This window comes from Orbicella faveolata, unplaced genomic scaffold (assembly GCF_042242905.1).
Source record: "Orbicella faveolata isolate gen_17 unplaced genomic scaffold, um_ofav_v1 contig_14, whole genome shotgun sequence".
Lineage (NCBI taxonomy): Eukaryota > Metazoa > Cnidaria > Anthozoa > Scleractinia > Merulinidae > Orbicella > Orbicella faveolata.
The window spans coordinates 7,287,804-7,302,500 of NW_028301541.1; the positions used below are offsets into that span (position 1 = coordinate 7,287,804).

Genomic DNA, 14,697 nt, shown 5'->3' on the forward strand with positions numbered 1-14,697 from the left:
TTTAAAGATAAAAATGTTGTGCCTGCCGATAAAGAAAAACATATTACACCCCTATCTCTCCATAGCGGTCATTTGTCGACAACTGCTACTTTTGCGTGTCCTCAAGATTAACTTGTGGGTGAAACGGAAAAAAGAAAAACCTTTTAAGGGATTTAAAAGCTAAATTATTTTTCTTTCAAACGAGTATGGGAGAGAAAAAAATCTGCGAGTCCCCCACGGGTCTTGAACCCACGACCTTGCACTCGCTCGTTCTACAAATGCGTTACCCCTTGTCAAGGGGGACTCTGGTTGTCAGTTAAGCAATTTTTTAGGTTGATATGTGTCTGTAGTTGCTATTGGTGGCCCAGTTTAGCTCCGGCAACTGTGCCGCAACAATATTACAGTCAAACCTCCACTAAAGGCCACAACTTTATAGCAGCCGATTTTTCAGTGTCGTGCCGGCCGACAGTCTATACATTCAGTCCTATTTTAACCTTTGTACAGCGGCAACGCCCACCCAAGCACGTCCCAAACTACCAAAATGACCTCTCCACAACGACCACTTAATCAAACGACTGACAAACAGTCTATACAAAACACTATGTTATATTGTAAAAGCTCACAAAACTTGATCCGTACCGAACGTGGTTGGTAACTGTTTCTGGTTTGTTTGTGTTTTATTGATGTATTTTGATTGTGTTGGGTACTGCTATGCTACAATGAGCATACTTTAAAGATAAAAATGTTGTGCCTTCGGAGAAAAACAAAACATATTAAACCCCTATATCTCCATAGCGGTCATCTCTCGAGAACTGCCACTTTAGCCTGTCCTCAAGGCTAACTTCTGGCTTAAAGGGAAAAAAGAATAACCTTTAAAGTGATTTAAAAGATAAATTATTTTTCTTTCAAACGAGTATGGGAGAAAAAAAAATCTCCGAGTCCCCCACGGGTCTTGAACCCACGACCTTGCACTCGCACGTTGTGCAAATGCGTTACCCCTGGTCAAGGGGGACTCTGGTTGTGAGTTACGCAATTTTTTAGGTTCATATGTCTCTGTAGTTGCTATTGGCGGCCCAGTTTAGCTCCGGCAACTGTGCCGCAACAATATTACAGTCAAACCTCCACTAACGGCCACAACTTTATAGCAGTCGGTTTTTCAGTTTCGTTGCGGCCGACAGTCCATACATTCAGTCTTATTTTAACCTGTCTACACGGCAACGCCCACGCAAGCACGTCCCAAACTACCAAAATGACCGTTCTACAGCGACCAGTTCATCAAACGACTAAGAAACAGTTTATACAAAACACTATATTATATTGTAAAAGCTCACAAAACTTGATCCGTACCGAACGTAGTGGGTAACTGTTTGTGGTTGGTTTCTGTTTTATTGATATATTTTGATTGTGTTGGGTACTGCTGTGCTACAATGAGCATATTTTAAAGATAAAAATGTTGTGCCCTCGGAAAAAAACAAAACATATTACACCCCTATCTCTCCATAGCGGTCATCTCTCGAGAAATGCCACTTTTGCCTGTCTTCAAGATTAACTTGTGGCTTCAACGGAAAAAAGAAAAACCTTTTAAGTGATTTAAAAGATAAATTGTTTTTCTTTTAAACGAGTATGGGAGAAAAAAAATCTCCGAGTCCCCCACGGGTCTTGAACCCATGACCTTGCACTCGCACGTTGTGCAAATGCGTTACCCCTGGTCAAGGGGGACTCTGGTTGTGAGTTAAGCAATATTTTTAGGTTCATATGTGTGTGTTGTTGCTATTGGTGGCCCAGTTTAACTCCGGCAACTGTGCCGCAACAATATTACAGTCAAACCTCCACTGACGGCCACAACTTTATAGCAGACGGTTTTTCAGTTTCGTTGCGGCCGACAGTCCATACATTCAGTCCTTTTTTAACCTTTCTACAAGGCAACGCCCACGGAAGAACGTCCCAAACTACCAAAATGACCTCTCTACAACGACCACTTAATCAAACGACTGACAAACAGTTTATACAAAACACTATGTTATATTGTAAAAGCTCACAAAACTTGATCCGTACCGAACGTGGTTGGTAACTGTTTGTGGTTGGTTTCTGTTTTATTGATGTATTTTGATTGTGTTGGGTACTGCTATGCTACAATGACGATATTTTAAAGATAAAAATGTTGTGCCTGCCGATAAAGAAAAACATATTACACCCCTATCTGTCCATAGCGGTCATTTCTCGACAACTGGTACTTTTCCCTGTCCTCAAGATTAAGTTGTGGCTGAAACGGAAAAAAGAAAAACCTTTTAAGTGAATTAAAAGCTAAATTATGTTTCTTTTAAACGAGTATGGGAGAAAAAAAATCTCCGAGTCCCCCACGGGTCTTGAACCCACGACCTTGCACTCGCACGTTGTGTAAATGCGTTACCCCTAGTCAAGGGGGACTCTGGTTGTGAGTTAAGATATTTTTTAGCTTGATATGTGTCTGTAGTTGCTATTGGTGGCCCAGTTTAGCTCCGGCAACTGTGCTGCAACAATATTACAGTCAAACCTCCACTGACAGCTACAACTTTATAGCAGACGGTTTTTCAGTTTCGTTGCGGCCGACAGTCCATACATTCAGTCCTATTTTAACCTTTCTACACGGCAAAGCCCACGTAAGCACGTCCCAAGCTACCAAAATGACCTCTCTGCAACGACCAGTTAATCAAACGACTGACAAACAGTTTATACAAAACACTATGTTATACTGTAAAAGCTCACAAAACTTGTTCCGTAGCGAACCTGGTTGGTAACTGTTTGTGGCTGGTTTCTATTTTATTGCTGTATTTTGATTTTGTTGGGTACTGCTATGCTACAATGAGCATATTTTAAAGATAAAAATGTTGTGCCTGCGGATAAAGAAAAACATATCACACCCCTATCTCTCCATAGCGGTCATTTGTCGACAACTGCTACTTTTCCCTGTCCTCAAGAGTAACTTGTGGCTGAAACGGAAAAAAGAAAAACCTTTTAAGTGATTTAAAAGCTAAATTATTTTTCTTTCAAACGAGTATGGGAGAAAAAAAATCTCCGAGTCCCCCACGGGTGTTGAACCCACGACGTTGCACTCGCACGTTTTGCAAATGCGTTACCCCTGGTCAAGGGGGACTCTGGTTGTGAGTTAAGCAATTTTTTAGCTTGATATGTGTCTGTAGTTGCTATTAGTGGCCCAGTTTAACTCCGGCAAATGTGCCGCAACAATATTACAGTCAAACCTCCACTAAAGGCCACAACTTTATAGCAGCCGGTTTTTCAGTTTCGTTGCGGCCGACAGTCCATACATTCAGTCCTATTGTAACCTTTCTACAGCGGCAACGCCCACCCAAGCACGTCCCAAACTGCGAAAATGACCTCTCCAAAACGACCAGTTAATCAAACGACTGCCAAACAGTTTATACAAAACACTATGTTATATTGGAAAAGCTCACAAAACTTGATCCGTACCGAACGTGGGTGGTAACTGTTTGTGGTTGGTTTCTGTTTTATTGCTGTATTTTGATTGTGTTGGGTACTGCTATGCTACAATGAGCATATTTTAAAGAGAAAAATGTTGTGCCTGCGGATAAAGAAAAACATATCACACCCCTATCTCTCCATAGCGGTCATTTGTCGACAACTGCTACTTTTCCCTGTCGTCAAGATTAACTTGTGGGTGAAACGAAAAAAAGAGAAACCTTTAAAGTGATTTAAAAGATAAACTATTTTTCTTTTCAACGAGTATGGGAGAAAAAAAATCTCCGAGTCCCCCACGGGTGTTGAACCCACGACCTTGCACTCGCACGTTGTGCAAATGCGTTACCCCTGGTCAAGGGGGACTCTGGTTGTGAGTTAAGCAATTTTTTAGGTTGATATGTGTCTGTAGTTGCTATTAATGGGCCAGTTTAGCTCCGGCAACTGTGCCGCAACAATATTACAGTCAAACCTCCACTGACGGCCACAACTTTATAGCAGCCGGTTTTTCAGTTTCGTTGCGGCCGACAGTCCATACATTCAGTCCTATTTTAATCTTTCTAGACGGCAACGCCCACCCAAGCACGTCCCAAACTACCAAAATGACCTCTCCGAAACGACCAGTTAATCAAACGACTGACAAACAGTTTATACAAAACACTATGCTATATTGTAAAAGCTCACAAAACTTGATCCGTACCGAACGTGGTTGGTAACTGTTTCTGGTTGGTTTCTGTTTTATTGATGTATTTTGATTGTGTTGGGTACTGCTATGCTACAATGAGCATATTTTAAAGATAAAAATGTTGTGCCTGCCGATAAAGAAAAACATATTACACCCCTATCTCTCCATAGCGGTCATCTCTCGAAAAATACCACTTTTGCCTGTCCTCAAGAATAACTTGTGGCTTAAACGGAAAAAAGAAAAACCTTTAAGGTGATTTAAGAGCTAAATTGTTTTTCTTTCAAACGAGTATGGGAGGTAAAAAAATCTGCGAGTCCCCCACGGGTCTTGAACCCACGACCTTGCACTCGCACGTTGTGCAAATGCGTTACCCCTGGTCAAGGGGGACTCTGGTTGTGAGTTAAGCAATTTTTTAGGTTGATATGTGTCTGTAGTTGCTATTGGTGGCCCAGTTTAGCTCCGGCAACTGTGCCGCAACAATATTACAGTCAAACCTCCACTGACGGCCACAACTTTATAGCAGACGGTTTTTCAGTTTCGTTCCGGCCGACAGTCCATACATTCAGTGCTATTTTAACCTTTCTACAGCGGCAACGCCCACCCAAGCACGTCCCATACTACCAAAATAACCTCTCCAAAACGACCAGTTAATCAAACGACTGACAAACAGTTTATACAAAACACTATGTTATATTGTGAAAGCTCACAAAACTTGATCCGTACCGAGCGTGGTTGGTAACTGTTTCTGGTTGGTTTCTGTTTTATTGATGTATTTTGATTGTGTTGGGTACTGCTATGCTACAATGAGCATATTTTAAAGATAAAAATGTTGTGCGTGCGGATAAAGAAAAACATATTACACCTCTATCTCTCCATAGCGGTCATTTCTCAACAACTGGTACTTTTCCCTGTCCTCAAGATTAAGTTGTGGCTGAAACGGAAAAAAGAAAAACCTTTTAAGGGATTTAAAAGCTAAATTATTTTTCTTTTAAACGAGTATGGGAGAAAAAACCTTCCACTCGCACGTTGTGCAAATGCGTTACCCCTGGTCAAGGGGGACTCTGGTCGTGAGTTAAGCAATTTTTTAGGTTGATATGTGTCTATAGTTGCCATTGGTGGCCCAGTGTAGCTCCGGCAACTGTGCCGGTACAATATTACATTCAAAACTCCACTAACGGCCACAACTTTATAGCAGGCGGTTTTTCAGGTTCGTTCTGGCCGACAGTCCATACATTCAGTCCTATTTTAACCTTTCTACACGGCAACACCCACCAAAGCACGTCCCAAACTACCAAAATGACCTCTGTACAACGACCAGTTAATAAAAGGACTGACAAACAGTTTATACAAAACACTATGTTATATTGTAAAAGCTCATAAAACTTGGTCCGTACCGAACGGGGTGGGTAACTGTTTGTGGTTGGTTTCTGTTTTATTGATATATTTTGATTGTGTTGGGTACTGCTATGCTACAATGAGTATATTTTAAAGATAAAAATGTTGAGGCTGCGGATAAAGAAAAAGATATTACACCCCTATCTCTCCGTAGCGGTCATCTCTCGAGAAGTGCTACTTTTCCCAGTCCTCAAGGTTAACTTGTGGCTTAAACGGAAAAAAGAAAAACCTTTTAAGTGATTTAAAAGCTAAATTATTTTTCTTTTAAACGAGTATGGGAGAAAAAGAATGTTCGGGTCCCCCACGGGTCTTGAACCCACGACCTTGCACTCGCACGTTGTGCAAATGCGTTACCCCTAGTCAAGGGGGACTCTGGTTGTGAGTTAAGCTATTTTTTAGGTTGATATGTGTCTGTAGTTGCTATTGGTGGCCCAGTTTAGCTCCGGCAACTGTGCCGCAACAATATTACAGTCAAACCTCCACTGACGGCCATAACTTTATAGCAGGCGGTTTTTCAGCTTCGTTCCGGCCGACAGTCCATACATTCAGTCCCATTTTAACTTTTCTACAGTGGCAACGCCCACCCAAGCACGTCCCAAACTACCAAAATGACCTCTCCACATCGACCAGTTAATAAAACGACTGACAAACAGTTTATACAAAACACTATGTTGTATTGTAAAAGCTCAGAAAACTTGATCCGTACCGCACGATGTTTGTAACTGTTTCTGGTTGGTTTCTCTTTTATTGATATATTTTAATTATGTTGGGTACTGCTATGCCACAATGAGCATATTTTAAAGATAAAAATGTTTTGCTTCCGGAAAATAAAGCCTTATTATACTCTTATTTCCTCATAGCGTCCACCTCTGGACAATGGCTACCTTTCTCTGTGCTCCAGATTAACTTGTGGCTTAAAGGAAAAAAAAAGAAGGCTTGAAATTTTGTCGAAAAGATAAATTATGTTTCTTTAAAACGAGTATGGGAGAAAAAAAATCTCCGATTTTGTTGCGGGGCTAGAAACCACGACCTTGCACTCGCACATTGTGCAAATGCGTTACCCCTGGTCAAGGCGGGGACTTTGGTTGTAAGGTACGCAAATGTTTAAGGTTTAGTTACGAGGGCGATAACAACTTGATACACGTATGAACTTAAAAAACACTACGTAGCTTACAACCAGAGTTCCTCTTGACCAGCGGTAACGCGTTTGTCCAACGTGCGAGTGCAAGGTCGTGGGTTCAAGACCCGCGGGGTCTCGGAGATTTTTTTCCGCTATAGTCGTTTCAAAGAAAACTTTTTATCTTTTGGATAATTTAAAAGGGTTTTTTTTTTGTTTGAGCTGATTTTGCAGTGAAAATGTTTTGAAGAAATTGGATCTGGCCTAAGTTAATGGAACTAACCTGGGTTACAAAAGAGCCAAGGAACAGTCTGAAGAAAGTAGCAGGAAAAAATTATAGAGGACGCTCAGAAAAAAGGGCGGAAAACCGAGAAACCTAAACTGGTTTCCAAAGTAAAGATAGACCACTTTAGATTTGGCGGTATTTCGCCCTTTTTGAGTGTTCTCGGGAGTGTTCTCCACATTTTGTTGTCCACAGCTTTCTTCAGCCTGTGTATTGGTGGATAGCAGTAATAAAAGATTATTATGTACAGTGCGTTCAGTGTCTTCAGTCGAGGTCTCAATTAAAGTTAGCTCGCAATGCTGCGAAGTTTTGGCGAACGAGCGCATTTTGATCAAGGGAGCTCGAACTCCGAAGAGGCTTGGGAAGAGATGAGAAAGCGTCGTTGGGAGTAAGAGAGAGGCTGAAAGTGGAGTGTTTTCGCGCCTGCTGTCTCCAGCTCCACCTCGCTCACTTTTCCTAAGTCAAAATGGCGGCAAATGTACTCGATGGAGTACAGATAACTCGCGAAGTCTGCACTGCAATTAACTGGAAAAATTCCATCAGCCGAAATTGAAAACAGAATGGGGTAGGGCGGAAATAATTAACTGGAGTTTTACAGGTGATGAAGATATAATGATAGAGCCGATGTTTTAGTGTCCATAGTGTTTCCTTGTTTTATTGTTAAGACTGAAGATAAGAGAAGTCCCCTCCACAACAACAACAAAAACAACAAAAACAACAAAAAGCTAAAACCAAAACATGTCATTTATTAAAGTATTTTTTCAGTTTTAACATACAGTATATACAATACAAAAATGACGATATTTGTCAGTGGGGATCCCAAGGGCAAAGAAATTTCGTGACCGAGGAAAATATCCGCTTAGTTCGAGCAATATAGCGACTTAAATTCAAGTTTTTAATCGAAAGCGAAATAACATCTGATGAGACCCGAATTTCAAGACATTAAGTCAACTCTCGACAAAGCTAACAGACATTTTTTGCAGTAAAATAGAGGTCAAAATTTAAGAGCTCCATTCTTAGCTTTATTCCAAGTGTGAAATTATTTTGTTGAGTTATTATTACATTGAAAAGAGAATATCTGCAGGACAATCGAGGACAGTTAGCGAACGTCTCATGCTAGCCTTTCATGCGGTTTTACTAAGATGTCAAACTACCCAGGCACAGTTCTGAGCTCTTGAACTTCTTGTCTTGCCTTGGAAATAACTTTCTAATTTGCCAAAAAATGAACCTAAATCAAGACAGTCGCCCTTAAATAACAGTCATCAACGACCTTTCATAATCAAAGGGATTATTTTCTTTACATTTCTTCATTTGTAAAAGTTATCGTATCTAGCACTATATTATGTAGCGTTACTTATTAATCCTAAGTCCAAGAAGTGTACTCTCCCAAGCTAAAAATAATGTTCTCGAGTAATGAATTTCAAAGTTTAAGGTAATTATTTGGTCTAAGAAATGTCGTTTTACTCCTCAGTAAGTTCGTGGGCTTGTAGGATTAGCTGTTCTTTAGAGTACAGACCGGAGATTGTCTTGTGGTAAAATCTACAAGCCAAAATGGATAGAAAAAATCGAACCAACAGCACCAAACAAAACGCAGAAGCATTATTGTCCAAGGTTCCAAGGTGTACTGCATCAGGAACTCGTTTGTGTAAGTATCCACAGCAGCTAATTCATGTTCACCTCTCAGAGGTACAAACTTGCCGCAAAGACAATATCTCTCTTGATTTTGATGATACCTTGGAGAAACGTCAATACGAGAAAATTATTTGGAAGTAAAATTAAACGTTTTCCAAAAGGGTTAATAAGCCATAATACAAGTGTTTCTTGGCCATGCATTCTTCGCTTAGGTCATTCGTGTATATGGATCAGTCACAGAGGAAAGAGGAAAATTATTAGTTACTATCACAAACACAGAATGTGTCCAGAGCTATTTAGCTTTTAATCTTTGTACGCATTGCGTACCTATCTATCTGCCAATTTTCTTCACAGTGAGTGGCACATAATCCCTCCTTTCGGGTCGGATGGAGGGGGTAGAGAACTCGTGTTCAGGTCAAAACGCCACTATTTTTATCCGCAATAAGTAACATAAGTTGTTGTAAATGGTAAACCCTTACCATTTGTGCCTGTTCACGGGAAAACATCCGTTAAATGGGCGAAACAAATTTTGTCCTTCTTTTCTTATACAGACTCTCCAACCAAAAGCATTCCTCTCATCACCCTAATTATAATATTAACATTTTCAGGCTTCAATTTAAATGATTTAAAATACCTCGACATAAAACCTTTACCATGTAAGTAAAAAAAAAAAAAAAAAAAAAAGGAAGAAAAAAAAATACCTTCTGCAAATTTATTTTCCAGCTCAGTGTTTCCAATGGCTTTTGACGCTTGACACATTTGTCTTAAAAGTTCTTCCTGACGACGCATGCGACGAATAATACTTCCTAAGAAAACAAAAATAACATTTAATTTTAAGTCTTAATGAACTAATTCAACCGCCAGATTCAAGTAGAATAAACTTTATACATCGACGTAGTCTCTTCCAGACGTTCAGTTAGTTGGTAATATGAGCTACTGTCTAATTGGAAAAGATTCCAAAGTCTCTTTGGTAGTAATTTATGCTTAATCTTATACATGAAGATAACAATATCCTGTAATCGTCTGTTGTACAACGATGGTATGTCTGCTTTTACCAGTAGTTTCTCGTAGCTAGAATGTTTATCCTTAAATACTGCCCTGAGTCCTCTTTCTTGTATGCACTCAAGCTTTCTCTTGTCGCTAGCCTTGCAGAAGTGCCAGGTGAGGTGACAATAAGTAAGGTGTGGTAAGATTGCAACTATATAAAGCTGCAATCTTACTACACCTTACTTATTGTCACCTCACCTTAGACAGTAGCTCATATTACTTAAGGAAACGAGAATTTGTTCTACCACGATTTTCCTCGGTGACATATGGAAAACACTCACTTCGTTACCAGGGGCCCAAACTGTGGAATGATCTCCTCCTAGAATAAGAAATATACCCTCTTTGAAGCAATTTAAAAGCGTCATACGTAATGAGGATCTTACTGCTCTAACTGCTAATGTTAGTGACTGTCGAGACTGCAACCTATGCCGAGAATGACTGTTCGTTTACATAAGTTTTACAATTAACATACATAATTTTAATATTTTAATAGGGTTTAAGATATATAATTTTAATATATTCGTAGTCTTTTTAGCTAAGTTAACGGTTGTAATTAGGTTTCTATATACTGTATAAGTGCCCACAAATATTTTGTAATTCAGAGTTGAACAAATGATTTTAATTAGGTTATTAGTTAGGTGTCCACGATTAGTGGAGGGGACTTCTCCCCTCGGCTACTGCCTTTTGACACAATAATAAAGTTATTATTATTATTATTATTATTATTATTATTATTATTATTATTGAGGCGCATCGAGAAAATCAGTGCGCAAAAAAATAAAAAAGCGCGGTGAGAGGAAGCGCTTTTTTGTATTTTTTCGCGCACTGATTTTCGCGCTGTGCCCCAACTAACTGAACGAGACTAACATTGACGGGACTACATAATTCAACTTGCGTGACAACATTTTATTTTATTGTGCGAAAGCCACGAATAACCTGGAGAATCATGCAACCACTTGTTATACCAGTAAGCAGGAAAGTTTTTTTGAGAATCATTACCTTCAAATGCATCAGTCATTTTACAGATCTGTGAAAACGACGCTCCGTTTGCCCAAGCGAATACCACATCCATGATACGAGGTTTAAAGGACTCCACGTAAGTTTCCACGTCAATTTGAAGCTTAGCTTCTTCTGAAACCTTCTGATACGCCGAGCAGATTCCTAGAAGACAATATGTGATGTTAGAATTGAAAACATAGTAACGCAATGCAATGAAGGCAAAATGAACAGCTACGATGTGTTATGTGCTAAAATCTACCAAAACAGCCACACGTTGATTCATTCTTCGATGACTAATTATCTGACTGACTGACTGACTGTCTGTCTATCTGACGGACTGTCTGTCTGACTTACCAGCAGACTGATCACCACCCAAAGAACCAACTGCTTGTCTATCTGACAACACACCAACAGACTGACTGAACGACTGATTGTCTCACTGAACGACTGAATTACTGACTGACTGTTAGATTGACTGACAAACAGTCAGCCTGTCTGACTGGCTGACATACTGTCTGTCTACTGGTCTGTCTGTCTCTGCTGTCCGTCCATCCATCTGTCTGGCCGAACTACCGACTTATTAACTGACTTACTGACAAACCAACTAATTGACTGATCGTTTGTTTAACTGAATGACTGACAAAGTGATTTTTCGTATAAAATGCCTAATAAACCGACAAGTCGGACGTAATAATCAACACCAACACTGACTGACTTAGAGCCGTACTACATGGAACTGTCCATAAGATGTTTGGCTGTCTGATAGACAGACAGACAGACAGACAGACAGACAGACAGAAATTACTAAATATATATCAAGTCAAGACCCGGCCGGCCATCGGCTACTGATATACAATGTAAACTATTCCTACCTGCATCTGTCTCAAGGGACCTGCCAACTCTTCTGTCAGTTTGGGCGATTCATCACTCTGTTTCAAAGATAAAAAAAAAATTATGTGACTTTAATCAGACAATGTCTTGTAAACTCATGAATGCCACAATAAAACCAAGATGAAAAGTGTATTTCCTGGAAACAACAACAACAACAAAGACAGCCTATCATCCTATGTTATGATCCTTTTCGATTGTCATCTAACTTTCTCTTAAATTACCATCTCAGTAGTCAGGTGACGAGAATATTGCAATTAGTAGGGGGGAATTTGTCTCGGGGGGGTGGGGTGGGGGACTCCCATATAAAGGACAGGGGTGCTCGTCGGTAATTTTGAAAAGAACCCTAAGAGGTACCAAGATCCCGTTTTGTGGGTGTGGCTTGAAATTTTATTTTCACCCCTAAGGGGTGCCAATTCTAAAACAACACATTATCTCCTGTCATATTTTTCTCGGCTCAATAACCTAAAAGTCACGCCCCCACGAACTTGTCTTTTGAGTCAGAACTAACAAAATCAATGCCTACAAGAGGAAACCAGTTACAAGCTGAAAACTACAAATACATAAATAGGTAAATGAATACATGACTATACCTTTTCTTCAAACACAAAACAGCTGAGCAACGCCATGCACTGTTGAACTGTAAGGTCGTTGAACACTTCATTGAAGATCATCTCTGTGAGTAAAAGCTTGTCTCCACTGCGAATGAAGCATAAAATGAGATTAATTTTGACATACGCAGTTTTCAAAGCCATTTCATTTCACTTTCACAGGTGCCAATTTACCAAAAAGTACACAGTTAACCAAATCTACATGTAATTATGGGTTTTGAACGTCTTTGCATCGCTTCTATCCTTTATTGAACTGAGATATTTTCTGAATATAACTGCACAAGGGTAGTGGTGAATGTTGCATGGCTCAAGAACACAAGACAAGGAGCCCTGCCAGGGCTTGCAACTGATCTCGATATCTGACTGAGTATGATACACAAACAATTTTCCTGCACCATGTCTTCCACTTGTAGTGAGGACTCGCACATGGGTTGAAATGTTAGGTTTTTTACCAACCTGCTAAGTTCACAAGCTACATGTCCTTTGAGCTCAATAACATCTGATGCCGTGGTATATCCTAACCTGGGAAAAAGAAAACACACAAGGATGCTGTCCATTAAGGTTGTAATTAAGAAGTGTGTATCAGGCCAAAACATCTCATTCTGCGGGGGGGTTTAGCCTGGTTTCTGAGGCATTAAGAGTCCAGAGGTATTTCTATTACTCTCTGGATGGGATGCTAGTCCATTGCAGGGTTACTCCCAGCAGTAATTTTGCTGGTACCCATTTATACACCTGGGTGGAGAGAGGCACTGTGAGAGTAAAGTGCCTTGCCTAAGAACACAACACTATGTCCCTGGTCAGGGCTCTAACACACACTGTTTGAAGCAAATCAACCATTAAGCCACCTCACCTCACCCCTGCAGTGGTTCATTAAAACAGTATTGCACACAGTTTCTGTCTACAACATGAACATTTCAAATCTGGTTACCTTCTTAAGACTCGTTTCCTACACTTGAGTTCATCAAGTTGTAAGATTGTCTTTGTTCTCTTCAGTTCTTTCCTGTTTTGACCTCAGCTAAAATCTATGAAGAAGAAACAGAAATATTAGTTCCAAACTGACCAGTTATGACTAGAACAAAATGCAAATAATACACATGATCTTCCGATGAGGGGGCACCCTTGGGATCAAAAGTAGCATAATGATTGTATGTGGCTTTGACCATGACTACAGGTGTCTACTTAATTGGAGCTGTCCATTTGCCGAGGCTCAGCTGCAAGAAAGTGACCAGTGGAAAGAGTGGGAAAGCAAATGAAAGTCAGAAAATGACTGATTTTAACTTTCTTACTGGTTGGTTGAAAGAGGCTCATGCCCTTATTCCTGGGAGTTCACTAAACATTTGTTAACACAGAGGCTTGTAGGTCTGCAATATGGTCACATAGTGTTTTGGACGCTTTATGTACCTATGATGCTAGGCAATTGAAGAGCTAAGAAAAACAATTATTAATAGGATGTTAGAGATGTTTAGTCTTGTTTTGTTTCCCATTGCACACAATGATCACAAACACAAAGTTGATTGTTCACACAAAGCTTTCAATTATAAGACCTGGCACTGGCCCACTGGAACTCTGTTGAGTATTCTGAATATTTTAATTTGAATCACCAGATAAAAGAGTTTTTAAAAATTTGGCCTCCAAAGGAAGTTGTTCTGGGTTATTTCACTCAAATTTAATAATGACACTTCATCGTTACCTGTGCTTTCTTTTTGCATAAGTTGTACAGTGACTCTAGAGAGGGATCATTGTGCAGTGAATGAGTGTACATACGATGTTCTAATGTCTCTATTTTCTGTTTAAAAGCAAAAAAGCCACAGCATAAATCATCTAAATAAATAATTGGGGGGGGGGGGGAAGAGGTTGTTTTACACAGCATTTGAGGGAAGAGGCAAATTAACTGTCCTTGGATTGGATGCTAGATCATCATATAACATGTTAGCCAACCCATATGTCAGGTTGCCCAAACAATAGTTGCCTGTGAACAGGCTCTCTAGTTGAAGATGGGGTGAAGAGAGGGAGGGAAGAAAGAGAAGTGAAGAGAGAGGTGGGGAGAGAGGAGCCCAGCCCCCCTTAGCTACTTCACTGTTAGTCTAGCCTGTGTATGAGCAGAACAAAATCAGGCCACCCAAAGGAGTTTTTTGCATTTGGGCCACATGAAAAATGGGGCTTCACGTGGTCTGAATTGCTCTCGTCCCATTTTTTGCACAGCCCGAATGTGAAAAACTCCTTTGCACAGCCTGATTTCACCTTTAAAAAAACCTTTAAAGTGATTTAAAAGATAAATTGTTTTTCTTTCAAACGAGTATGTGAGATAAAAAAATCTCCGAGTCCCCCACGGGTCTTGAACCCACAACCTTGCACTCGCACGTTGTGCTGGTTATCCTTGCAATCTGATTGGCTCTCAGTGGTGTGATTTATTCATGAATCGCACTATTTTTTGTTATAACATAACTAAAGCAAAGCACACGCTCTGACTGGTTAATTCAGCATCTACTATTTGTCCATGGGTGTACGCTACTGACGTGTGCCAACGTTCACAAAGCAAATCCTTTGACAGACATTGTTTCCAAAGTAATGGCCAATGTCCTTCTGC

At 40.1% G+C, this 14,697-nt stretch overlaps 1 protein-coding gene across 1 annotated transcript; it reads right to left on the bottom strand.

Moving 5' to 3' along the window:
• Window positions 1-7,659: 7,659 nt before the first annotated feature.
• On the bottom strand, window positions 7,660-13,273 carry LOC149113784 (exosome RNA helicase MTR4-like). Its single transcript, XM_089287393.1, has 9 exons — window positions 13,203-13,273; window positions 13,039-13,110; window positions 12,567-12,632; window positions 12,093-12,198; window positions 11,484-11,540; window positions 10,926-11,007; window positions 10,612-10,773; window positions 9,267-9,371; window positions 7,660-8,666 (listed from the first exon to the last, which is right to left on the bottom strand). Exons 1-9 carry the CDS (start codon window positions 13,271-13,273, stop codon window positions 8,614-8,616), a joined length of 774 nt encoding a protein of 257 aa, XP_089143519.1. The 3' UTR covers window positions 7,660-8,613.
• Window positions 13,274-14,697: the final 1,424 nt, after the last annotated feature.

What these genes read in the sequence shown, in the direction of transcription:
- LOC149113784 (XM_089287393.1), bottom strand. Translation starts at nt 13,273, where the DNA reads ATGGTCAAAGCCACATACAATCATTATGCTACTTTTGATCCCAAGGGT. An exon ending in GTAGCTTGTGAACTTAGCAG is followed by an intron (nt 12,199 to 12,566) that starts GTTGGTAAAAAA and finishes CTTCATTCGCAG; the next exon opens with TGGAGACAAGCTTTTACTCA. An exon ending in GGAAAATAAATTTGCAGAAG is followed by an intron (nt 8,667 to 9,266) that starts GTATTTTTTTTT and finishes CGTTTCTCCAAG; the next exon opens with GTATCATCAAAATCAAGAGA.